Here is a 27447-nt window from a genome sequence, read left to right as displayed (position 1 = left end):
TCTCCTGGCCTCTCTCTATAGATCATAACCTCTGTTGTATGTTACAGGAATGTCCTGCTCAGTGTCCTGGTGGTCCCTGGTCCTGTGTTGCTTCCTCACAGTCACAGGAGGGATGGGTACAGAGGAGGAGGTTCAGCAGGTCCCAGCTCAGGACGCTCTAGGTCTCCTGGCCTCTCTCTATAGATCATAACCTCTGTTGTATGTTACAGGAATGTCCTGCTCAGTGTCCTGGTGGTCCCTGGTCCTGTGTTGCTTCCTCACAGTCACAGGAGGGATGGGTACAGAGGAGGAGGTTCAGCAGGTCCCAGCTCAGGACGCTCTAGGTCTCCTGGCCTCTCTCTATAGATCATAACCTCTGTTGTATGTTACAGGAATGTCCTGCTCAGTGTCCTGGTGGTCCCTGGTCCTGTGTTGCTTCCTCACAGTCACAGGAGGGATGGGTACAGAGGAGGAGGTTCAGCAGGTCCCAGCTCAGGACGCTCTAGGTCTCCTGGCTTCCCTCCAACAGGTAAAGTCCTTACAATGGTTTTAATTGGACAGCTTTTTAAGGGACAGTAAACGAAAACGCAACTCAATCTTTATCTTGGTTCTTATATTAAAAGATTATAAGATAACAAACCTTTACAACTTATTACTGTAAGGAACACAAAAAAGATAAAGGGTTGAAAATTGAAACATAAATTCAACAGTTTCTACTGTATGGCTTTTAAAAGGACAAAATCAGTCACAAGTTATAATATCAAAGTTCTTAATCATCTTTCTAAACCATTTAATCATTTAAAAGGATTATTCTATTTTTATTTTTATAAAAATGTAAAATGTAAAAAAAAACTCACCAAAGGTATATATTCCTCTTCCTTATCATGTAAATTCAAGAGGTAAAAATGGAACTGTAGCGTTGTAGAATTTGAAGGTTTGTTGACTGGTGGAAATATTGATTAGAATTTACGCTTGTCCTTAACGGATTGTTTCGACACCTTCTTTGGAAGTTAACTGAAACGAAATGATACGATTAACTGAAGAAGTTTTGACTCTAAGCTTCTGTAAATGATAGATTTTGTGTGATAAAATACCACATGTTTATTCAATGCCGAAATACTTATCACAGAGTATATTCTGCAGGCCAGTGAAGGGTCGAGTAACGAGTTACGGAGGATGGCAGACATGTACCAGATTCTACAGTTGGCAGCCCTGCAGCAACAACAACAACGGCAAAGACTACTAGAGTTAGAGGAGAGGGAGGAGGGCGAGGAACTACCCTTGGCCCTTCCTCTACAGGCAAAGATTGAAAAGGACGACTACCTCAAGGACAAGAGGGGCAGCTGTAAGTTATCATTATTTTTATGCTCTTTGGAATTGATTTTTCGTCTTACTTTAGCAAAAACAGATGTTTCCAAATACAGTTACAGTCTAAATTAGCTCCAGTCTAAAACCAGCTGTTTTAAACTTTGATTGTAAACAATCGTATGCATAGAAAAGAAAGGATGTATTGATTGATTTAATCGGTTAATGTTGTTGCATTAGCATTCTTGTCAATAGTTCGATATGTCATTATTGATGGTTTAATGTATACTGACGCAATCGTAATAGACAAAAATATTATTGAATCACTTTCTAAACAGCAGCTTGTTTGTATACAAAAATTGAAAACTAGTTAACACTCGTTTGATAGGTTTTGCGTACGTTATGTATTTTTGTTTTATAGCTTTATAACTCGTCACAGGGGCAAAAGGTGTCTTTTAAACCCTCGTTCAATAACCGAGGCGACAGGCGATGCCAAGGAACTTGAAGATTGAGACAAACCTAAGTGAAACTTGAGCTTGGGTCGAAATGAGTCACTTTACACCCTAGTGATGAAATATACTATAACGCCATACTGTAACAAAAACAGCTGATTCCAATACATGGGTTGCAGGTCTAAAGTAGCTCTTTCCCCCTAGGGCAAAATAAAGTACCAGCTGAAGTTGCAGACATCAGCTGTCCATTATTGTTGCTGAAACATTTGTCCAGTTATTTTCTAAAAGAAAATGTTCCTGATTAACAAATTTACTATACAGTTTTGTAAAAAAAAATTGTATTTATTCAATGTTGTGTTACATCGTTTTTGGACAAATTCAAATGTAAGAGAGTTTTAGTAATTAAACATATATTAATTATTGTGTTGACAAAGTAACACAAAAAATTGTTTTTAAATAATAAAGTACAAATTTAATAGCAGAAAAGAAGGCAAACCATTTAGGGAGCTACCTATTCATTATATTACTAAATAAGGTAAATACCATATGACAGTGGGATTAAACATTTCAGGGGCTACATTATGAATTTTAACTATCCTTTGTAGTATTTATTTGATTTTTCAACTGAAATAGTTTTATCGATGAAACTCATATTGACAATACTGTTTTATAATTCCATTATTTAAAATATTACATAATATAAAAGATTCTATAATTGAAAAGTTTCTGTACAAACCTCTCAGAACTTTTGTTTAAAGAAGTGCATTTTGCTGTGTCTTTGATGAATAAGTTTTGGAAACGCTGGAAGCAAAAGGCTTTAATTATCATCCTTTGATTTATTTTGTGTTTACATAAGTACTTACAGGTTACTTTAATTGTTTAAAGTTTTTTGAATTCGAAAAACTTTGTTAACATCAAAGATGTGTTTTATTGTTTGTAATTTATGTTAAGTAACAGTCCTCTAAAACGTATAACCCGTTTTTTGTCATACATTTAGTTTTCCTACAGTCACATGACAAAGTGGGCTTCCTTGCACTGATTATAGTACAGAAAGTTGCTAATTGATGCACTCTTTTTTGTCACACTCCAGTATTCCAACCAAACAACACAAAACAGCGTGCTTTTATTAGGCACGTAATACGTGTAGTGTAAGCTTGAAAATAAGTTGGCAACACTTAAATATACTATGACTACGATCAGCTGGTGCAGCGTTTCCCATTTCATTCAGCGCTTGAATTTAACCTAACCTAAAAACAAAAACGTGTTGTATAGTGTTTGAAAGACTAAGTATTTCTACGTTTTATAGTTAGTGTAGGAAAACTAGTGTAACGCGAGTGCAAATTGCATTTGTTGCACTCAAGAAACTTTCCAACAGTTATAAACATTTCTCTCGTGTGCAGCAAAGTGCCACTTCGCACTTTAGTCACACAAATAACTATTGCCAGTTAAGAGAATAACCTAAAAACCAATACAAGTTTTTGAACCAATGAAAAGGTTCCTGTAAATAAATAAATAAAGGAAATAAATAGGCTACTAGAAGAGTTAAAACAAGGTGAAATAATTTGTAAACATAACTAATCAAAATAGAGAAACGTGTGTGTGTTTGACATAAAAGGCTGACTGAAAAAATTCGGAAATAAGAAAAAGAACGCACATCTGTATATAGGCGAATATGCTAGTGCAGCTCATTTGGATATTTCATGCGCTAAACATAATAATGAAGACTTGAAACACTGTTAAGCATTCTGTAAAACATATGCAAATTATGTTTTAAATTGCCCAAATTTTGAAACACAATATTTTATTTTCCAGACATGTCACTGTGCCATTTCAAGATTTGCAACATGGGTCGCAAGAGGAACTCCTATTGGCGGAACTAAAAACTGCTCTGGTCATAAGTGAACTAATAAGTTGACAATTCCCTACAGCCAATTCCTTTGTATATAGAAGTATAATTATTTTTCCTATTCTTGAACTGTTGTTAAGAACAACAAAAACAATAAAAAAATTAGGGGTTTCAGTTAATTTTTGTTGTATATTTTCAAAAATGAGTGTGATATCCTCACTTAAATTATTATGATTATTACAGCCAAAGCTAATAGGTTTATGTATTAAATTGAATCATTATCAACAAATTTTAAAATTAATATTTGTCCCTAATATTATGTGTATGGAAATCTTTCTTCGACAACAATGCTAAATTAATACAGTATGATAATAGCTGCACTCTAGCGGTGCAAAACGAAACTACGTACAGCAACAGTAGTACCGAGTGTAACCGCTAGAGCGATTCAGTGATTTCAACAAATGGTAGTTATGTTTCCTAATAAATTAAAATAATTACAGACAGCTTTCGAGAAATAATATCCTCAGAAAGTGGTTAGTAATATGTTTTAAGTAGGTTTAAATAACTTTTAAAGTAATAGTAATTTGTTTAAGACAACAATATTGTAATTTACCGTTTGGTTCTCGCTTCGAAAACTGCATCCATGATTGGTTGGGTACCTTGAATTCACCCATCTTGACAACTTTGCGCAGTGGCAATATCGTAACCAAAGAAGTTCAACTGAGGTGCGATTATTGCTAATTGAAAACTTTTACCAATACCCCGCCATGGGGGCTTGAAATATAGCCCACATCGGCAATTTTTGGCAGCCTTTACGGGGGCTCATAAACCTCATCACTCAAACAAGCTAAGCCTTGAACTAAATGTTGATGTTGAGGGCACTCAATTCTTTATACGGTACTCAAATTATCATACTGTATTTATATACCTGATTGATGAAGAAGAAGTAAATACTACAATATGACTTAAATTGTATTACTTCATAATTATGTGTTAAATTTCCCACATCAGAGTATCCCAGATTGTGATTATCTATAAAAATTCTCAACATGAACCTTAATAAAATGTAATAAAATTCTGATGAGCTGAACACTTTAAAGTGGTGACATGCAGAAACGAGGAATTAGGCATCTTTTTAAATCATCTGCTTAATCATTTAAGGATAAAAATAAACACTCTTTTCTTTCTGCTGCAAATTGCACTGTAACAGTTCACAGTTTTACAATCAATATTGGAAACTTTTCTTTCAGTATTTTAGATATTTTTGTTGAAAATTTCGAGACGAACAGAAATCCTGACAATTTCTAAATAAGTCCAAACTACCCCAAATATCGGTGTCAAAACGAAGTGGTATTAATCCTGTATTTCTTTTTATCTATTCAATATTTTGTACTTAAGTAGCATAATTTGTAAATAAATGTTTGCTTTTTTTACTTATTTAAGACCTGTAGCTTAGAGGTTATGTTCCTTTGCATCAATGACTTAATATTTAGCAATTAATTGTTGTGCTCAAAATATTGTTACCGTTTTCTTAAATTTTTACTTATTCCTCCTATGGTTATATTATTTCTCTCATGTTTTGGTTTTGATAGGGCTTCATATTTAATTTGTATACAAAACTATAAGGTACAGTACCTGTTTTATTCATTAACAAATTTTCCTTAATGTTAGTCATAAGACAAGATTCTAAAAAGTAAATTTAAATTAAATCTTTAAGTTAAACTATTTTTTAGTTATTTTAGTATTTTCCCCATAGGAGAGCCCATTATGTTTAGTCTAGTATTTTGTAGTTATTGTGTATATAAAGTTTTTACGACATATTTAAACTTATTTATTTATTCATATTATAGGCTTACCTGTTGTATTTAAACTTTTACTTTTATTTATAAGGTTTTATTTATCAAGTTGTTTATAAGTTTGCAAGCCAGAAAGAGAGGCAAATGAGAAACCATTTGTATAGATTGTAATGTTGTGGCAAACATTGTTTATAAATAATAAAACTTTATCGTTTACTGGCGATTGCTTTTTTGTGACATTTTCCTCTAGACAAACACTAAATATGTTTCAGTCTATTATCTAGTTCCTCCCAAAAATCTTTTATTGAATACATAAATGAAATGTTTGTTGTTATCTTATAATAGTACTATACAAAAACTTTTATAACTTTACTAGTTGAATTAATTATTATGACTTAAACTTGATTATCTCACTCAAGTTCATCCAGCCCTACATCTTCAATCCAAATTTCATCAAAATCCGGCAAAGATTTACTTGAGTTACCCTCACGGAGATATATGTATACATTTTACCGAGTGTTTTTTTGCGTTTGGGGAAATCAAAATGAAAAAGTAAATTGGTCCCGGATCAAGAAGTTATTCAATTCTTTCCTGAAATATCATAGTTACTTCCACCGCTTACCCACGGTACCTACAGTAAAACAATTAAGAAAATTTACTTACCCAGCTGTTAAATAAATCTTACTTCAGTAGTGTCAAGATATTTTGCGTGTGTATATGTTGTTAGTTGAATATAAACAAACAACACATGGTTTAATTGTTTAAATTCAATACACTATATAAAATGCTGGTAATACATAAAGAGATCTCCATTTAAATAATCAATAAGTAGGGATTGAGCTTTGCCTATATATATGTTTCCTGAAAAGTGTGTTGTAACTGTTTCTTATAGTAGATTTAAAAAACCAAATTATTTTATTCTAAATCTTTTACCCCGTAGCAAAGCACGGGCAGAGCAACTAGTATATTTTATTTTGATGTTAACAAAAGACCAAATGAAATGTTAACACTATAATAAGGTACAGTAAAGTCTCAAGTCTGGAAAATAAGAAATTTAAAATATACGTCACAACACCCTTAACTGATTTGCATGAATGAATAACACCTGTTTCATTTTGTATCAGTTACTGGCACGGGGTTCATGATTTCAGTATGGAAATGGATTTTAACAGATTTTAATCCTAGAGAAAATTACAAGGGTTGTATTTAAATTTAACTTAAATCTCCACGGAGCTTCCTTCGCAGCCAAGCCAACTATTCCAAATCTGAGACAAATGTTACTCCCTGGTGTGGATTAACGTCCACACTAGTGAGTACTACGACTATCCGCAGTACTATCCTGATAATTAGACCAATTTTTCAATTACAAGGCAAAAATGTGGTTTGGATTCCACTATTAAATTCGTCCCTTAGTTGCCATTGTATTAGACCGGGCGCCACACGGGTGGATTATACACTGAAAATCTGACAAAGTTTGACTTTTGATTATTGTTGGGGACATCTAGTAGATGAAAAAAATCGATGATGTTGTCTACTCTAAAAAGGTTAATGATAGAAAGTTGGTTTAAGCGTCTATCTACGCCTAAATATATTGTCCTTCAAAAAGATCTACATCCTTTCTTCTATCTTATATTCTTTAGGCCCCAATCAACGATTCTTGCAAAAAAGTAAAATTTGAAACTACTTTAAATTGAAATGTTGAAAATATTGTACTCGTTTAAGACATTTTACAGAGGATTTCTGGTTGGAAAAACTAACAAGTACAACAACACCAAGTTTAAGGAAATATGTACAAAAACACCAGAGCTTTGTTGAATTCAGTAAGAGTAGGCGTGGGAAATTTGTAGTAGCTATCACAAAGTAAGTGTTATTAAAAAGTTCAAACAGAAATTCCAGGAAAACCCTATTCACACATCAGATTACAACCATACATCTACCACCAAATGTATACTTAAAAAATAAATGAGATTTTCTGTACTTATGAAAATAAGAATAAACAAGCAGAGGTTTTACCCGCATAATCACGGGTGTACAGAAGCCACCATTAAATTAATTTAATGATTTTTGACTTTATATTTCGTTTGAAGGGTCCAAGTTCAAGAAATTCCTATCAGCAGAAGGAATGTTAAAAGCTGTAAACCTTCATACCTTACATTCTGAGGTGGCCAAGGTGGATACGGGTTGTACCTGAGCTCTCTTTCACGAAGTCCTGTAAAAGATCGGTGACAACCTCTTGGAACGACCAACAGACATGTATTGTTCATCTCATATTCATTGTCCTAACACCTTAAAGCACCCACTTGTATCAACAGCTAGTAATAGCATCAGTGTTAATTTACGCACGCCTTTTTAGAAAATAAAAGTAAATAATTTAAATAACTAAACAAAAGTGTAAACAAATAAACTATTGTCAATTGCATTGACCAGCTGTTGTTCACTAAATTAATTGAATAACGTAAACTTCTTAAACGTGTATGGCGTAGCCCTTTGGAAATCGGCCTGTGGGGCAGAGCCCTAATATAATTTGTTCACACCAATACTTTTCCGCAATTCCACACACTCTGAGCTTAATTTTGATGTACCATATATGCATATTATTTTATTTGGTTAAAGGACTTAACCATTTACATAAAATTTGATCGTATCACTTTAATAATATAATAGTTATGTATTTATTAATAGTTTATGTATTTATTATTAGTAGTTATAGTATATTTCACTACTAGTCCCAAAAGTGACTCATTTTCACATTTTGGGGCAAGATAGTGGTTTACAAGCGCGGCAAACAACTTTTGAGCCAAGGAATGGAATTTTTTGACGAGTAGAAGATTATACTTTTCATTACAAAGTACTTTTTTTGTTTTTGTATACAAAGTGATGAAAACGGGTTTTTGTATACAACCCATGAACTCGATTTTGAACGAGGAGTATTCAGATTTTCTAACAAACGATCTCACATCAATAATCGAGTTTAAAGAAACTCAATTAATGCACATTTCTCCAGAAACCAGTTTGTAAAGTGATTCCTTCAATAACAATTCCTCCAACTCTGCAGAGTGTTAATTAGTTAATAGCCAACTCAATTTAACTCTTTGTTAGAAGTTGTACGTCTTGTTTTTGGCTTCTTGGCGCAAGTTTGTTTGCAAATGTCACAAAGTTAGCTTTGCCTGTTGTTCACCTGAATGAGTTGGTTGAAATAATTGTTTATATAAGGTTTCAATTTCGTAAAGTTCCTATGCAATTTTTGGTGTAAGATTGTTTCTTGACATTTAAATATCTTTGGCAAAAAATAAATAATACCGTACTGTGTTCTAGAGGAAAGTTAAGAATGAAGTGTCTTTATAAATGTTGTCAGGTAAGTAGGTATGTAACAAATTGAAGTTGTCAGATAATTTTCTTGAACATCATTTTCAAAAACATGCATAGCATATGAACCATCCAGAGTTAGAATTATGAAATAAGCATTGCAACACTTGATGGAGTTTACTTTCAAAACTAACTTTATCTTATCAGACTGATGCAATAATAATGTTGGACTTATCTTTATATTAATTGTTTATGTTATTTACCCTGCATAGGAGCTGAGAGAGATTAGTAGCCTCTCTGCACATTTCAGTTACTTTTTCATTTATCAATTGACATTTCGGTTTGTAATATGGCTCCAAAATATAAGTTGATATATTTCCCTGTCAAAGGGCTAGCCGAGCCTATTAGATTCTTGTTTGCTTATTTGGGTGAAGACTTTGAAGATTACCGTTTTAACCGAGAGGACTGGCCAAGAATAAAACAAAGTAAGTTTATATTTACCATGAACTAGTACAGCAAATTGTTATGTTTGAATTTTAATCTTTTCATAAACTTTTCTTTTCATAAGTCAGTGTGATATAACATGTAGTTACAGCACATAGTTCTGAGGTTATCTTGATTGTTCAGCTACTCCGTGGGGTAAATCCCCCGTGCTGGAAGTGGATGGTAAGGCTGTGTCTCAGTCCATCGCTATCTGCCGCTACTTGGCCAAGGAGGCAGGACTGTGCGGAGCAGATCACTGGGAGGACCTCCGTATCGACGAGATCGTAGACTCCATCAATGATCTTCGAGCCGGTGAGTTCATGATCGTGGTACATTCAGTAGACCAATGGTAGTAAACTAACAAAAAATAATAATGGTGCCATTAGTTGAAGGCCAGACAGCTTGTGTATTTCATCACTTTTTTATGCATGTTCATTAATTTATTAGAGTATATGACTCAATGATCTAAATGTTTACGAGAATAGACATATTTTATTCACACAAAAAGGTACCTTGATGTGTTGTTATAAATTGACGATTGATTATTACAAACATGAAATAATAAGCAGCGGTCCAGTTGTCAGTGTTGCAAAAACAAGATAATTAAATTGGATTCAAGATTATTTATTTCCTTAAGGACATCATACGTCAGTTATAAAACATAAATTTTTAATACGATATACATGACTTACGCACATAATAGTATTTAAAAGTCAATGATATAATGTAAAAGTAAAACAGTTTCTTTGACTACACTGTATCAGGAAAAATGTCAGGTGACAAGTGATGAGTACTTAAGTTGAAACTCGCTCTGCACAGCTCACCAGGCCTTTCTGCATTCGCCAGTGATGTAGTTGTAAAATTTTCAGTGTGGAAACACACACCAATGTCGCAGAAAAATACGGTTTGCTTACCAATATATACTGTAGGTTTTTTTAAGCAGAGTGGGAAAACTGTTTCCACGCCTACCCCCTCACCATACCACTGGCATTCACACAAGTACTTAAAAACTAATTTATAATAGTTTTGGAATAGGCGTACGATATAATAATTCCAATCTGCATAATATTCCTAAAGTTGTACAGCTATAAACTGAATTGATGATATTTGACTTATTTTGTAGAAAATTAATTACATATTTTACTCTTTATCAGAATTGGCTAAGGTTGCCTACGAGTCAGATGAGAAGAGAAAAACAGCCTTGCGTGTCCCTCTGGTCAATGAGATTGTTCCATTCTACATGAGGAGACTCAATGACATTGTTAAGAACAATAACGGCTATCTAGCAAACAAGAAGGTACGTTTAGTCTTTTTTACCAAAATAATTATGAAAGTTTACAAGAAGTCCATTTTAATATGAATTACAAAGTAATAGACAATAGACCCAATATTTTATAACTACTTGCATATCCAGAAATTTAAAAGGGTTACCAAAAGCCATATCCCTTAACATTTAAGTTTTTCATGAGGATGAGTATGAGCTTTAATCAATCAGACCTTTTCCGTGTTGGATTAACGGGAGTGCAGCGCATTTTTAAATTTTAAAACTTTTTTCAACCAATTTTAATTTTTCATAAGTTTTTTGTGTGTTAGGTCTATTGAAACAAACGAATGCAATAAAAAGTGTGCAGGTGTTGTTGAAATATGCCCACTAAAATGTTTGTGTTTTATATGTTTTAGTTGTCATGGGCGGACCTGTACTTTGCTGCCATCCTCGACTATCTCAGTCACATCTATGGATCTGATTTGACATCTGGATATCCTTATCTGAAGGCGTTGAAAGACAAAGTCTATACAATACCCAGGATCAAGACGTGGATAGATCGCAGACCAGACACTGATCATTAACTGTCACCATAAAATGTATAAATTGTACAAAATAGCAAAATATTGTGAACTTGGAAACCATTATTCACTTCCTAGCTGTTGCTTATTAGCTTCGCCGAACATACGTTCAATTGGGCTTTTTTACTATGAATCCATCAAGTCGTGACTTTGCTATGGGCTAAATGACCTTTTGCAGTTATTTTCCATATATTAACACCTAAGCTTTAAACATATGGGACTACTGACGTCAAACTAAGGGAGAACTTTGTTTAAAAAATTAACGGCCTTCTACCAGGAGCTTCGAACTACTCTCTCTGGAACAACCTACATAATGTTTTTACTACCAAAAATACTATACCGGTTCTATCTCCTTTCACTAATAAAATAACTAAATTTACCAATGGTACAGTTGGTTTTCTCGTAACTTTATTGAGCAGTGTTAGATAGACTATCATCAAGTAGCATTAAGTAACATAAAATCCTTTTTGTGACATGTTCTCTGTCACTGCCTCAACAAGTTTCTGATTTATAGTGTTGATTTTTGTTGTTTCTTCTTATTCCTTGGGCTACCAATATACTACATTTGAATTGTTTTACCTGAGCTCATAGCAGGAAGTTCTGGGGAATTACTCTTGGCAAGCTGCAGCACATTTTTATAAGTTTTTGAAGAGACTGTAGAAAAAGGATGCCTCACATAATTAATTGGAAAAATATATAAATAGAAAAGTTTGTTTTGAGAAATTTGTAAGCACATCATTTTATCAGCTGTTAGTTAGTTATGATCAAAATCTGGTGAGAATTGGCTGAGTACAACGGTTTGCTATTCCCTGTATTAACTTTTAACTAAAAACCTCCATTTTACAAAAAAATTTACAACTTTTTAGCTAATGGTAAGTTAACAACTAATAGTAAAATCAAGTGTTACAATAAAAAATTTCCAATTTTTTTTGTTACAGGTTTTATTTGGTATGTATTTTGGAAGAAATAGCATGAGCAATAACTCCTAAAATGAAGTGTGTACATAAACCCTTTATAAAATATGATTTTAACCGGTTTTTATTGATTTCTGTATTTTTATTATGTAAAACACACTACTCCTTTTTAATTAAATAAAAAGTTTAGCAATCTTGGTTCAATGGGAACTGGCATTTTTTGAGGTGCAAACATGGCGTAAAAGTCAATTATCACAGTTTTGTCTTTTAACTGATTTTACCTAAAAACTGTTTGGATGGAAAAGAATTTTAAATAGCTTAATTCCACACAATCAATTTCCCATCAGATTCAAGATCCAAACATTGGTTCAGCTTATACAGACCAAAATATAAAGGCTTACATAGTAGAATTTCACCGGAAATCGCCTTACCCCCCTTAAATTTTGAATTTTGTAAAACCCCGTCTTATTGCAACCCCCTATGCAAAATTTTATCATTCTAGGTCGTATATTTTAGATATAAAAGTTACCCATCTGACAGTCGGTGGTATTTGTCTTTTATATGATGACTAGCTGTACCCGCGGGCTTTGCCCCGTTTAACTTCATATGTGAGCTCGTTCGCATGGCTCAATCACGTCCGAGTTGAAGTTCGTTCGCTACGCTCACTCACCTTTTGGTTGCAAATCAGCTGTTGTCATAAATTTAAAAAAATAATAGTGCTGCACTCTGTTGGTAATCCTTGTAACTTTAATGCTATTGAACATCACAGAACAGAACCAACTTGTTTAATTGAAACAGCTGTTATGATTCATTAATTCCATTTAAGTATGAGTACTCATTAGGTTAACATGGGAAACTCCAGAGCCACTGGGGCGGAGCCCGAGAGTCCGATCAGAATAAAAACCACTTAGTTTTCCTATTTAATGCCTAAAGAATCAGTGTACCAAATTTCAGCCTCCTAGGTAAGTGGGAGGTGGGAGAATTAGTGATGAGTGAGTGAGTCAGTCAGTCAGTCAGTCAGTCAGTGAGGGCTTTGCCTTTTATATATATAGATATTTATTAGTTGATTTTGATTGATCGACTTCAGCTCTAATACTGAGTCAAGGATCCTCCACCACAGGCGGGCCCACTGGGTTAATAGCGTAAAACTAGTAACTAGGTTGTAAACTACATAAGTAATTGTTGAATTGTTGGCTGATTTTTTTTGTCAGGATTAGCAGTGCCTCCGTCACAGAAAGCCTCCACTGGGAACGGTGTGGATATGGTCTACCTGATACCTCTTGAATAGTTTTCCAAACTTTCCTAGCATCTCCAGCTGCTTTTTCAATTTTATTGTAAATATTAAACTTTGTGTGTTAAATTAGCCCGATCGATACCCTGATCGAATTAGTGATCGATTTTGATTGGATTACAATCAAAATCGATCCCCACTTACCATCTTTTTTGTATATTTACCGTCTTGTGAGTAACAGTATATATATGTTTTAAGTGTTAAGGTTTTTTTTATCGGCCGTATGTGTGTGTGCACTTTGTGTTTGTGTTCGACGTTCGTCTATGTGTATATGTCAAAAACTTTTAATCCTGATGACCTTTATGTGGAGTAATCATCCTTGTCCTCCTGTGATGAAGACCTCTTAGCAGGTTGTAACTATTTGTGGAATACAAAAATTGGATTGCCAGGATCAGGTATTTAAACCATTATTATTAGTTATTCTTCGTAATCCGGAGGCTATTTATACTACAATGAAGCCTTGGTTAAGATTGTTGTTTGAACTAAAAATACTAAAACCCGGGATGCTTTCTAAATTATATTATTTTCAACCATGCTTCTTTTAGAACTATGGTAACGGGACACGACGTGATCGGGCGGGGGTTATGTCTAGACCCGCCCGATCACGTCGTGTCCCTTTACCGTATTGTATTATCCTTCGTTTTTAGCCCTAAATGTTTGTTTTTATGTTCATGTACGTGTGCGTGTTAAATGTATTTATTTATTATGAATTGACGACCTTCAAATGAAGCAAGAAGACATCTGTACTGGCCCGACGATGACTCCTTTGTGAGTCGAAACCGGTTGCAATTTAGCAACAAATTGATCACATAAATGCAGGTATTTACACCATTATTTAGTATTTAACTGTGATCAGGAGGCTAAAACTCAATATAATGAAAAAAAAAAACTATCAGACAAATCACAACCCTGGCCATGAGCCATGGATCATTTCAAGAAGGCTTTGACTAGTTATACTGACCGGTTTCTCCCTCTCCACCAGCTCTGCAATCTCCTCCTTGTGTTTCTTCTCTCTCTCTCTAAACACAAACATCAAACATGACCCGCTTCGGCTCCAACACTTGGTCCCGTGGCAATAGCTTGTAGCCAGCTGTCAGGCTCTGTGGCCAGTTCTGTACAAAAGAGAACATATACTGATATTTGAAAGTTTAGCAGGCCTAGCGCAAGTGGTAGCGAAAATAATTAATTTCATACAAACTTAACTTGGATTTGATAAGACTCAATGTTTTGTTTTCAGATGTAATTTTGAGTAGAGATGGTCAAAATCCCGAATCTCAAAACCTAAACGTGAAACCTTTTTTTTGCTTGGCTGGTTACAAAGGTTAAGGTTAAAGAAAACAATATAGGTAATAATAAAATCTTAAGTATGAAATCGAAACTGAAAGAGGACTCCTGACACTGACATAATACCATAAATATGTGACTGATAAACCCATACCAACATAATTTTTCTGAAATTAAAATAAATTAAACTCCTGACACCAACATAAACGTGAATATTAGTCTAAATAGAACATTTAGTGGCTAATATATCGTTATGAAACTGAGTTGTTCCAGTTATAGTATTTAAGATGCCTTTCTAAGTTCAGAATACAATTTACTGTGTTTGCTCTATTGCTACCAGCTAGTGTGGAAACAGTGTTAAAAATAATAATCATGATGCAAAAAAAATGTCAGTAGATTCAAGAATAAAACTGCCAAAATCTTCAATTTTGAAACTTGTGAATCTCTAAACTCGGTGATCAAATCTTGAAACCGAAACTTTTCCAAAGTTTTGATGGTTTTGAGATTTGAGATTCGGTTTTGACCTTCTGTACAATCGATAAAAAAAGTTTATTTCAAACTTGATATGAAAATTATCTCTTAACAAACTTTTACATTCACATTACTTATATTATATACTTAAAATCGTTTTTATCTTATATCATTTTGCATTGGCCTCATCCATTTGTGGTAATGTGTCTAACAAAGGGTTAAAAAGCTCATGTAATCATCTAAAGGTTGGTTTTTTAATGTTCTAAACCGACGAACTGACTGTGAAGACTTTAAAATTGTTTTGTACTTTTTCTTGTTTGACCCAACTGTTCTTGATTATTAACGCTATTGAACAAATTTAATAAAATAATCTATATAAATAAAATTAGAGTTTTGTCTGTACATTGCTCAGAATCATAAACTTTTAGGTTATTTTTACGTTTTATACATTAGAGAAACCGAAACAAGTCTCATCTAAATTTCTGTCTGTCTTCATGTCTGTTACGACCCAAGAGCCATTTTACGCGGCCTACTCCTGAAAAACGAGAGTACCTATCAAGTTCCAAATCATTTTAATGTATTCACTGGACTGGCGAAATTGTCTTTAGCCATTAAAATATGGCGTCACCACTTTGTAAATAAAATGACGGACGTTTAAAAACCCAATTTTGTGCGATTTTTTGTAAAGTTTTCTCCCAATGTTTAGCACATATTCTTCTATGAAATAACGAACAGCTGTTCAAATCAAGATTATTTCTTCTAGCTGTCACTGATATGTTTACATTGAATGTTGTTTACAAATACCGCAACCATTTCCGATCATGTCTTGAAAGCAAATCCAAACCAATTAAGATTAAAAACGTTTTTCCTTACATAACGGAGTTAATTAATCGCAAGTGCAATAATATGTAGGGTAACAGTAAATGAAAATAGAGATTCTTTGTGTATAAAATTGTTTTTGAGTTTTGATAACCGGGAAATAGACCTTGAATCAGTGTTGTATATTGCTGGGAAACTTACATTTTTTAAATGAGCGTTTTCAGTCGAGACTCGGCACACGACCGACGCGCGTCTACTTGTCTATAGTAAAAATAAAAGTAGGCCTACTGTGTATTTATGTTTTATTCGTCATGTGTATAAGTGTACAGTTCGTGTATGTGTTTCAAAAACTCCAAGACGCACCTAATGGGGAAGCTCAAGACCTTTAGGACTGATGATGGCAATTTAATTTCGCCGAAATGCATCTCCTGTAATAGGATACATTAGGATCGACCAGCGGACACAGGTAATTTAGCCTTTTATTGATTGTCATACCGATCCGGAACAACAACAAACGACATAAAATGAAGTTATGTATAATAGTTTGGCCAGCATATCTGAAAATATGCAAACCAACTGCTGTTCTTTATATAAGAAGGTTTCAACTGATTACTATAAGATCCCCGTGCGTAGAACGGGTACACAGCTAGTCATGTTCTATTAATGCTTAGTTTAGATCTGGCTATGCAATTTTTTAGTATAGTAATAGTTTCTGGAGGAAAGAGCACTTATCTTATGAAAAAATTACGTAAAAAGAAATGGACACACAATTATCGTGTAGGCTTATAAATTAGTCCACTGTCAAATGTACACCTGTGTGCTCCTTGATGAGGCAGGTGTGGGAGTAGTCTTAATCTCTTCGTTTGACCTTTGAGAAATACAATTTCGATGGTGGCATTCTTGAAAATGGTGCGTTTGAACGCTGTGGGTAAAATACAAAATGGCCGCCATTGAAAATTTTTAAAGTCAAATTCCATGAAAACTAGCTATTAAAACAAAATTTTGCAACACATTATTTAAAGTCCTTTTTATTAAAAATCGAATAACACTTTATTTGCGAAAATCGGATAATAAATAAAAATGTTATGTAACTTTTATTATTAGTTGTAATTATCAAAATGGCAGTCATTTTAAAATCACAAAGTTAAATTCCATAGAAACTAGTAACAAAAACATTATAAAAGTTACATCACTTTTTTATTTATCATCCGATTTTCACAAATTAAGTGTCGTTCGATTTGTAATAAAAAGGAGTTTACATATTGTGTTTCAAAGTTTTGTTTTAATTGCTGGTTTTCATGGAATTTGACTTTAAAAAGTTTTAATGGCCGCCATTTTGAAATTTGATGAGCCTGATCAAAGATTTTTTCGGAGAATGTATATAGTTGTAGACTTAAAAGTTTATACTGTGACGTGGGGCCCATATCCCACGCAAGTCGAGCAGTATGCTGGGGCAGACTGCTGAGACAGCATCCCCGAGCCGTGGTGCTTGGACGACAACAGAGGCAGTGAGCTGCGAGACACGGGGCCGAGAAGGTCTCAGAAGACAGAGAGTGTCGGTAGATCCGCGACGCGTCGTCACGTGATCGGGTAGAGGGTCGGTCGGAACCTTGATATTTAGATCAGGGTATATTAATTTTGATTTGTTAGTGTTAAGTTAGGGAAGTACGTTTCTTTTATTTAAATAAATAGTTCGTTGGTTAGTTGATTTGTCGAGTGCTGATTTTCTACACCACCTCTCACCCAAGCGAGCCCCCCCTCGCACCCCTTGGAAGAGGAGTGACGTGACAATACCAAGTTTCATAAAAATATCTCTAAGGGATTTTGAGTTATGAATTATTTTCAAAAAATACAAAATGGCGGATTATGGCTAAGATAAGCCGAAGTCGAAAAAATGTTATACTACATTTTCGACTTATTTTTGCACATAGAATCTGAATCTGCATAGCCCACTACGCTTTACTGAAACACCCTTTATTACTTTTTGAAATATTTAACAGTCCTGGGACATTACATCCACCCTGATAATTTTATTTATGAAAAATATAAAATTATGTTTTATGAAAGAATGGTTGATCCTACATAAAAAACTGTAATAATCTTTTTTGTGCAGATTTAAAATAGCTACATTTTGGTATCAACAATTCTTTCATAACTCTAACGGTTACTGATATAAGTAAGAAAACAAGTTTGCGACGGCGGCTATTTTGTTTTTTACCCACAGCGTTCAAACGCACCATTTTCAAGAGTGCCACCATCGAAATTGTATTTCTCCAAGGCCAAACGAAGAGACTAAGACTACTCCCACACCTCCCTCATTAAGGAGCACACGGGAGCCTGTATATGTACATTTGATAGGGGACTAATATACTTGTAAGTAAAGTAAATTTCTAACCAAGCTTATGTTCATCGATACTTTAACACAAACCATTTTTCATTCATGACACAAATGAGGAGATAATATAGCATATATTTACATTATATAAAATCAAACATCTTAAACAGCATGGAACGGAAAAAAAATTAAATTCTAGAGTTACCCTATCGTTTACCTTAATTTTCTTGAAGGCTCTCCTGGCTTCGGACGAGTATCGGGAGTCACAGACGTAGACGTCCTTCTCCTCAAAGTTGTCTGGACGAGAGCGGAAGTAGTCCTTGACACTGAGCACACAACACCGGCCCAGCACCTGGTTGAGAGGGATCGCCACGTGCTGGTTCGTCTTGAATACCTCCTGCAACACCACAAGTCGTATCTTCTATTATCATATCAACTAGTTGTGAGTTTGGGGATAAGTTTGTCCTTACAAGTTTAATGTTGTTTGTAGTGAGCTTATGTTAGAAAAAGATTGCAATCAGGAGTATCAATAAAAAGGTAACTAAACTCAAGGAAAGTTTCTGAATATTTTTCTGTCCATTTTTATGTTTCAGGTAGACAGACACTAACTAAAACTAAAAACGATTACTTTACACAAGAAGGAGCAACCAGGTGATGCTGTGAGTAGTACACTGTTTTGCTGTATTATAGATTCTGAGCACCATGTTTAGATGGCAACATCATCGCTGCTGTGCCCTCCACCCTCCCCTCATCAACAAAACTGAAACCAGCGCTGTCTAGTATGCAACATAGTTTGAGATAGAATTTACAAATTAATTGCTCCATATTTTTGCCACAGTTTACCTATCAGTATTGTGTCAGTGTAATGCCAGCTGACAAAACACATCAAGAAATGATTGAATGTGATCGTCATAGAGACATGGGATCAACTGACAACTATCTAACACTGACCTTCTCAAGGAACGTCCTAGTTGTGACGTGGTAGGTCTCCTTTGGCCTGTAGTACTGGTTGCCATACAACATCTGCTGTCCCTCCTGGTTGGTCCACAGTCGCTGGATGTTGAGCAGTATCGGGTCCATGCCTCGCTCCTTCGGTTCTGCATACACAAAGTCTCCTATGCGATACACCTGTCCAGCAAACAGTTACTTGAGGACATTCTACGAAACACAGATACCACTCATCGGGCCACTAAGTTTCAAATGTAAAATCTTTTTAACTATGAGTGACTTAGGAAGGAGTAGTTTAAAATAGCGCAACAAATTTCAGGAAAGTTTTGTGTAGGCTAAATAGAAGCATATTCAGACAAGTAAATGTAGCACATTTGAACCATACAAGTTTCGAACTCTTTATAAAATAAGATACACATAGGTATTTTATTTCACATTCTTTTCATTTTGCAGACTTAATGTAGCAAGCTGCAACTCAATGAAATAAAGTAAAGTAAGCTTTCTTTACTAAATATTTTAATGATCCTAAGTAAATTTGTATAGTTACAGATAACCTCACCCATTTTTTTTTTCATTTTTAGGCCTATGTCAAACAAAAAAAAAGAGAAACCCTAAGTTTATTATTACTCTAGTGAATGTTCTCTGTGGTACTCTACCTGTTGGTTGAAGCTGGGAGCGTTGTCTGCCACTCCTACAGCCAAACCTCCGTGGCTACTGCCGTCCTGTACAAACAGAAACTGCTTTTAGACCAGATAATATCTAATACAGTACTAATAATAGCTTTTTCAACTAATCCCTCAGATTTCATTATTTTTTTGAATACCGGTTTTAATTTAGTAATTTTGAGTTTGTTAGGAAAAATTCCTGATATCAAAGATGAGTTAATAAGATAAGTTGAAATTACCTGGATTTTAAATTGGTTTGAGGCTTTAGTGTCAGTAAAATCTACAGGGATAGTGTTTGCAAATGCAACCTTAGGATTGTTTTTCAGATCATAAATCACCTCCTTTAAGTTGTCTTCAGTCAAAACCAATTTTGGGGTTGAAGAGCTGGCTGGATGATACAACCCATCCATTTAAGCAGGGTATAAATGCTGGCTTATCAAACTACTGTGATGGACACCGGTGCTAGCCCAGTGTCACTGAGCAGCAGGCGGAGTGAATGTATCACGGAAAGGCTGCTGCACTGCCCGCCAGTTCTGGTGTGTGTGCAGCGGTGCTGGAGAACGTAGGCCTATTGATGGGCAGAGTGAATGGAACACAGTACGGCTATCAAACTGATAACTTGTGGGTTTCAGGAGCAGGACATGATGTCTGAAAAACTATAGAGACTCCCCCTGGTGGGTCAGCACCTCGGTGTGAATCCCACCCCTCCATTATGGAGGGCTTGACCATTGATTCTGGGGAGGGCAAATTATCAGAACTTGTTTCAGAGAGGAGGGTGGAGGGGGGCGAAGAAGCCTTTGCCAGGAGCTCCCTTACAGCTAGATCACCAATAAAGAGTGACCTATACATACTTGAAGAAGCGCACAGGGCTGTGGCGGCTAGTGAGGCAGACATAACTCCTGGGGTTAGTCTCGAAGGCAGCAACATGAAATCTGAGCTTGGAGACCACGGATGGTGTATCCGTTCCGGAGCAAAAAAGACAACTAACACGGATATCTGTACCCCCCTGACCCAAGACCTTACTACGTTGCTTGATTAATTTTGATACTAGTTTAGTGTTTTATGGTTTTATAAATTCTAAAAAGAATAGTACAGCCCACATTTCTGTAAAAAAAACCCCGATCAAGTTTTATTGCACCTCTTGTGATTTTACCAATAAAATACCCATAATTTCTCCCACTGTTTGTCCATGACAAGGGTTGGTGGCAAAAAAGGAAAAAGTATGTACCAGATTGCTGATACTGTTTATTACTTCTTATCTTGTTGCAAAGATGAACATGAACAAATTTGAATTTTTGAAGTATGCATAAAGACAACTAACAAAATATCCTGTAGAAATGCAGTTTAAAATTATAAATCATGTGTTAATAGATCTAAGTAGTTTGCCCAGTTTCAACTTCCCGTAAATTATGGATAGTGGTTATTGGTTGTGCTGATAAATAAAAATAGATTTTTTATTAAAATTTGTGTAAACTTACTTTTTTTGGAACACTTGTTGCTTTTGGCTGGGGAAATTCATCAGGAAAAGCACCCTGAAACATATTATCAACATTTTATCAAGATATTTTCCAAACTACACTGGATTCTCCACTCTTTGTATGCATAAAAGTTGCTGTTTACAAAAAGGAATCGGTAAAGTCAACTGGAGTATGGTAAATTACTGTGACACTTTTTCAAAAAGACACAACAATGAACTTCCTTACTAGACTTTAAACGAAGCACAATAAATAGTTACAGGTTTGACCAAGCGTATTTTACTTTCACACTTTACGTTCTAGTGAAGAAATATATTATTAAAATTTAATACAAATTGTCATCCTTTTTTTCAAAGTATATTATCATAATATAAAAATGTTTGGCAAAAGTTTGGTTTGATTGAAGTTTTAATTATCTTCATTTTTGTTGTTTTTTGCCTCCTGATCACAATATATAAATTATTACTATAGGTTAAAATACCTTATAATCCGTCAGTGTGTAGCGGTCCCAGTAGCTCAGTCTAGGGGGTGGGGGGTTTGACCAAAATTTCAAACTAATTTCTTCAAAATTCAATAGCCTAATATTTCTTCATCAGTTTTTTTTTTGTATATTTTTTTGTATTTTTCTTTGTATGCCTTTTTTTTGTTTTTGTTTTAAGAGGGCGCCACCTTGTTTTCAAAGCAGGGGAGAAGGGTTAACAAGGAAAAAACCCATATATGATATAAAAATAGTGAAGGTGAGATATCACTTGACAACCAATATGAATAAAAATTCTATGCAATAAAACAAGTCTAGGATGATTCTAATCACTAAACACTAGCAAGAGTGATAACACTCTTAAATATTCTACCAAATAATACCCTTAATCAAAATAGTTTAATGAAATTCCAAATTATTTACTGGTAGATAAGTTGATAAAAATTGAGATAGAAAAAATTATTTAAAGTTTGGTGAACTATGAGGAATCAAGATTTTATGTAAATGGCTAGATAATGAAAACACTTAAAATATGCAAACCTGGATTTATTACAATAAAGAACAGTAGAGTATCAAGTTTATAATCAGGCCTAAGCAATGTACTTTATAATACCAGATAAATATAATCAAAATACCTTGGCCGGCCAGAAATTCCTGGAAAGATTATATCAGATAGACACACACACTTAGGCTACAACTATACAAACACATAATAAATGGTGAACTGACAACTCCTGAAAATGTGAATCAATATAAATCTATACACATATAATACAATACCTAACCTAATACCCAAAATTCTCTAAACTTTATATATTTAAAATTAAGTCCCACTCCATCTTAAGTCAGTCTAGAGCCGTTGATGGTCGTCCGAAGGTGAGTGTCCAGCACTAACACAATATATAATCCTTGACTTTATCAGTAGTATTTCAATAAAGTTCCTGGTTATCCTTAATTTGGCCTCAAAGATTAAATTCTAACTGGTACCAGTAATAATTGATTCTAAAACAAAGCTGATAGTTTATTATGCGATATTTTTTTCCATTATGCAATATGGTATTGAGTTATGGGGCTCAACATCATATGCCTCAACAATTTTTAAGGTACAAAAGAAGTTTTTAAGAATCTTATCATTTACACACAAAAAAAAGTCATGTAAACCGCTTTTTGAAACATATGGAATTTTAACAATGCCTTCACTTTACATTTATAAAATTCTGGTATACTTTAAGAGTAATCCACAATTATTTATAAAAAATCAATTTATTCATCACTACCCAACACGTTCAAAAAATAATTTGCAGTATCCAAGACATCGGCTATGTGTTTACGAAAGATCACCGTACTATATGAGTCTGAGGCTTTACAACGGTTTACCTGCTCATTTTAAAAACATCAATAGTATTATAAAGTTTAAGAAAGAATTCAAATTATTCCTTATAAAAAAGAAATACTATACAATAGAAGAGTATTTAAATGATTGTTTTTTAAAAAGTGACTAGTTTAATTTTAATTTTAATTCTTAGATTTAGTTTTTCATTTTTGTTAGCTAAGAAATGACAATGTCATCTGTTTCACCAGCTTTGCTGGAAATGTGAAATGTTTTATGACAATAAAGTGATATTATTATTATTATTATTATTATTATTATTATAAAGAGTTCATTGAAAGAAATTAAGATATATGAGGTATGCCACTTATCGGTACGATGTATACAGCAGGTATGAGAAGGTAGCGACCAAGTCGGTTGTGGGTCGACAAGTTGTGGTGTCAGCAGAACCCAGGTATAGGTACAGGTAGGCAGTAGGTAGGTGACGACAACTGTAGTGGCTCACTGTAGTCAGGCACGTCTTCTCCCAGAGTAATCCCTGAGCATATACAAGAAATAGAAACTAAACCCTAATTGAGATATACTATTCACTAACATTTAAAACTGTGGACCTTTGTCTATACTAACAGTGAGAAAATTGATTCTTTAAATTAATCCCAATTTTAAAACAAGAAAAATGAATATTTTAAATACAACAATTAATTATTATCAACAAAACATGTTCAAATTATGACATTATTTACAACCTATTTAAGTTGATAATTAAATTGGATTTCTACAAAATAACCAAATTCTTACTGGCAGAGAGTGTACGTTAACGTTACGTTGTATGGTACATTTAAACTTGGACAAATTAGTCAAATTGTCTTGTAACTTCAAAAAATAATGTCAGCAACACTTTAACCACAAATAAGATTTCTGTAACACATAAATTTATTTATAAACTATTTTTTGATATTTCAACCCTAGCCTAGGTTTCATAACATATCTTACCAAATTTTCATAGACATTTAAATCACCACTGGTACATATTAAAATCATCTTATTGCATAAAAAAAACAATCAAACATGTAATTTAATATCCAGTTGACCCTAGAAATATTAAAACAGTAATACATTGTAGTAAGTTGATTTTAGGAATTGAATCACATGTCTGTAGGACATGAAAGTTTCAAATTTAAACCTGTCTCATGTTGCATAAGGCTTAAAAAATTTTTGATTTATACAAGTTCAAATAACAAAATAAATAACTGGAAGTAAAGACAAAGTGACATAAAGAGAAATTTAACACATTTACAACAAAACATTTACAAATATTTAACACAACTATCATTTTACATATTTTACATTTTACAAGTTATCATGTTTGTTCATTCTGGTTGTCAAATCATTTTATTCATAAAATATTATAATTCTAAATTTCAACAAAGTTAACTTTTAAATTCAAAATATCAAAACATTATTTATAAAATCATTTTACAGTTTGTCAAAAGAAAATACCTCACCTTAGCTAGATCCATAAAATGGGCAAGGAGGGAGTATAGACATGAAGATAGATTTCTGGATGTAGATGTCTTCACTGGCAACCTGACACTGAGAATTTAGGAAGAGACAAGGGGGGAGAGGTTATGCAGAGTAAAACATGTTTGAGTTTGCCTTTGTTAACTTGGAAAGTCCAGCTGATTATTGTTAGGCCGGCTGGAGCTGCAGCTATCCAACTGATAAACTTACTGACAGGGTGATCAGTCCTGTATGCCCAATGATTAAAATTCAACTTTTCTTTCCTGTTAAATAATTGTTGTAAAACTGTTACAAGTGTGATCAAAAAGTCACTGATGAAAGGCGACCAGTTTCAACCCATCAAAGGGGTCATCATCAGGCGTTGAATGAACACATAATTACTCCGAAGAGGTCGTCATAAAGTCAATAAATACGAAACGAAGAACAGTTAAAACACTTAAACACATTTTTACAAAAACATGTGTGGCCACAAATTGACTGCGCGGCGGACGGTATGTGTACATTGAGTTACAAGTCCAGACTGTCGTCACTGCCGTCTTGTCCATCCCCTTCTCCCCCTCCCCTTCTTCCAGCTCTTATCAATCTAATCTAATCTAATCAAAATAATCTAATCTAATCTAATCAATCTAATCTTATCTTATCTAATCTTATCCTTTCCGTGTTGTTATCATTTTTTCAATGCCGACTGCTGTTTCATATAATAAATTGCTTTCAAAAGAGGCTTTTTCGTTCAAGATGTGTTGGGGATTTTTCTTGCCAGCTTTGTAGATCTCAAATTCTTCTATTACGTTTAAGTGTTTGCCTTTGGTTCTGTGAATTTGTGAAATTTCTAAATTATTTTCTTTTGATGTATATGAATGGTTGTTTGTTATTAGGTGCTCGGCAAAAGCAGAATTATTTTTCTGGGTGGATTTCTTCGGAAGGTGTTCTTTGAAACAGGCTTTGAAAGAGCGTGCAGTTTGACCTATATAAAAACTAGGACAGGTGTCACAATTAATTTTGTTAACACCTGTTAGCTCAGTTTTGTCAGAAGAGGGTTTTCCTTTTTCTTTTAGGATGGATGACAATTTGTTAGAGGTCCTAAAAGATAACTTAACATTGTTTCTCGACAGCTCATTTTTTAAAGTGTTGTTCAGACTAGTGCCATATTCTGTTGAAGTATAAACAATTTTTCCTGGAATCGTGGTTGGAGCTTTATTTTTGTTTTTATGTTTTTGTATTAATTTGTCGACCATGTCATTCCTGTATCCGTTAGAGACTGCGATGTATTTAATGGTATTTATTTCATCAATGTAGTCGTTATCGTTCATAGGAATAGATAACAGTCGGTTAACGAAACTGTGATACGCGGCCATTTTATGACTCTGGGGATGGCGTGAGTTAATTTGAATGGTCTGAGATGTTGTGGTCGGTTTCCTATATTTTAAATTGTAATTTATCTGTTGACTCAAGAGATTGTGAGATCCAAAAAGTTAAGCTCGAAGAAATCCACCCAGAAAAATAATTCTGCTTTTGCCGATCACCTAATAACAAACAACCGATCATATACATCAATAGAAAATAATTTAGAAATTGTACAAATTCACAGAACCAAAGGCAAACACTTAAACGTAATAGAAGAATTTGAGATCTACAAAGCTGGCAAGAAAAATCCCCAACACGTTTTGAACGAAAAAGCCTCTTTTGAAAGCAATTTATCATATGAAACAGCAGTCAGCATTGAAAAAATGATAACAACACGGAAAGGACCTGATAAGAGCTGGAAGAAGGGGAGGGGGATGACAGATGGACAAGACGGCAGTGACGACAGTCTGGACTTGTAACTCAATGTGCACATACCGTCCGCCGCGCAGTCATTTTGTGGCCACACGTGTTTTTGTAAAAATGTGTTTAAGTGTTTTAACAGTTCTTCGTTTCGTATTTATTGATTTTATGACAACCTCTTCGGAGTAATTATGTGTCCATTCAACGCCTGATGATGACTCCTTTGATGGGTTGAAACCGGTCGCCTTTCATCGGTGACTTTTTGTTCACACTCACGGATTATGAAGTATTTTAACCTTTGGTAATAATTTTAATTATCTGTGATTTGGTCTCTTAGACTGATTTTTGATTTGTAACAAAGCAAATAACATAAATATTGTGATACAATTCAGAGTAGGCCTACATTGATGTACCTATATAATACTCCCGCCGAAGCAAGCCTGCATACTAAGTGAATTTCAATTTGTCCGATTGGATTTTTCTAAAATATTTCAATAATAAGACATATTTATTCACCATTTAAACAATATTAGATTTAACGAGTAATTAGGTTTGCTGCTACGGGGAAAGTAATAGTATAGGATGAAAAAGATAAATTTGCCAGAATTTATCGACATATCCATTTTAAACAAACAAACCACAACAGTTTTCTTCTTCTCCATACAACATAAATACCCCCACCGCAGCAAACCTGCAGACTAAGCAAATTGCCATTTGTCTGATTGGATTGAAACCCTCACTAAAAAACCCCCTCTACTCTGTTGGACACAGACCTGGAATTGTTTGTCACATTACTTCAAGTCAGGCCAACATGTGACCTAAGCCCTCAGGGCTCTCACCGTTTTTAGCATTTATAGATACTTCATGACCTACACCGCATCCCGGTCAAGGTCGAGCTTCTTGGCGCGGACGGAGAATACCCTGGATGTAATGTGACACACAGGTCCAATTGTCCTCACTCTCCGTCATCATCGGTATGACGGTGTCCGTGTGATTAGGCACATAATATCACTTCAATATACTAAATTATTTGTTTTATTAAGCTCTACAAAATGGTTTTAAAATAAATTGGAAAATTTTATGTTTTTAGGGCCAAAAATGGGAAAAACAAATTTTTACCCCATAAAACCCCCCATAGCT

General features: G+C 34.3%; 3 protein-coding genes and 1 non-coding gene across 8 annotated transcripts in view; 3 read left to right on the top strand and 1 right to left on the bottom strand.

Moving 5' to 3' along the window:
- The first annotated feature begins 231 nt into the window (after positions 1 to 231).
- On the top strand, positions 232 to 5593 carry LOC129001956 (uncharacterized). The gene is made up of 3 exons (XM_054429406.1): positions 232 to 508; positions 1123 to 1324; positions 3549 to 5593. The coding sequence occupies exons 1-3, from the start codon at positions 374 to 376 to the stop codon at positions 3614 to 3616; spliced, it is 405 nt and encodes a 134-aa protein (XP_054285381.1). The 5' UTR covers positions 232 to 373; the 3' UTR covers positions 3617 to 5593.
- On the top strand, positions 4263 to 4403 carry LOC129004536 (U4 spliceosomal RNA). Its single transcript, XR_008491738.1, has one exon. It is a non-coding gene; the product is annotated as a U4 spliceosomal RNA (small nuclear RNA).
- Positions 5594 to 8961: 3368 nt separating the features above from the next.
- Positions 8962 to 11064, top strand: LOC129001954 (glutathione S-transferase-like). The gene is made up of 4 exons (XM_054429404.1): positions 8962 to 9169; positions 9312 to 9479; positions 10322 to 10464; positions 10848 to 11064. Exons 1-4 carry the CDS (start codon positions 9034 to 9036, stop codon positions 11013 to 11015), a joined length of 615 nt encoding a protein of 204 aa, XP_054285379.1. The 5' UTR covers positions 8962 to 9033; the 3' UTR covers positions 11016 to 11064.
- LOC129001948 (uncharacterized) overlaps positions 9400 to 27447 on the bottom strand; it is a 57369-nt gene continuing 39321 nt past the window's right edge. For 3 of the 5 annotated variants that reach the window (XM_054429392.1, XM_054429391.1, XM_054429393.1), the window contains 6 exons: positions 21218 to 21271; positions 19731 to 19796; positions 19078 to 19254; positions 18344 to 18523; positions 14179 to 14329; positions 9400 to 9524 (listed from right to left, as the gene is read on the bottom strand). In XM_054429392.1, coding sequence (XP_054285367.1) covers positions 14237 to 14329; positions 18344 to 18523; positions 19078 to 19254; positions 19731 to 19796; positions 21218 to 21271 — 570 coding nt within the window. In that variant the 3' untranslated portion in view covers positions 9400 to 9524; positions 14179 to 14236. The other 2 variants (XM_054429394.1, XM_054429395.1) reach the window with 2 other exon arrangements.

The sequence above is a fragment of the Macrosteles quadrilineatus genome, unplaced genomic scaffold (assembly GCF_028750875.1).
Source record: "Macrosteles quadrilineatus isolate MER2022 unplaced genomic scaffold, UCM_ALF_1.0 Scaffold_9__3_contigs__length_116548681, whole genome shotgun sequence".
In the NCBI taxonomy this organism is placed as follows: domain Eukaryota; kingdom Metazoa; phylum Arthropoda; class Insecta; order Hemiptera; family Cicadellidae; genus Macrosteles; species Macrosteles quadrilineatus.
This window is presented reverse-complemented; position numbering and strand designations above follow the sequence as displayed.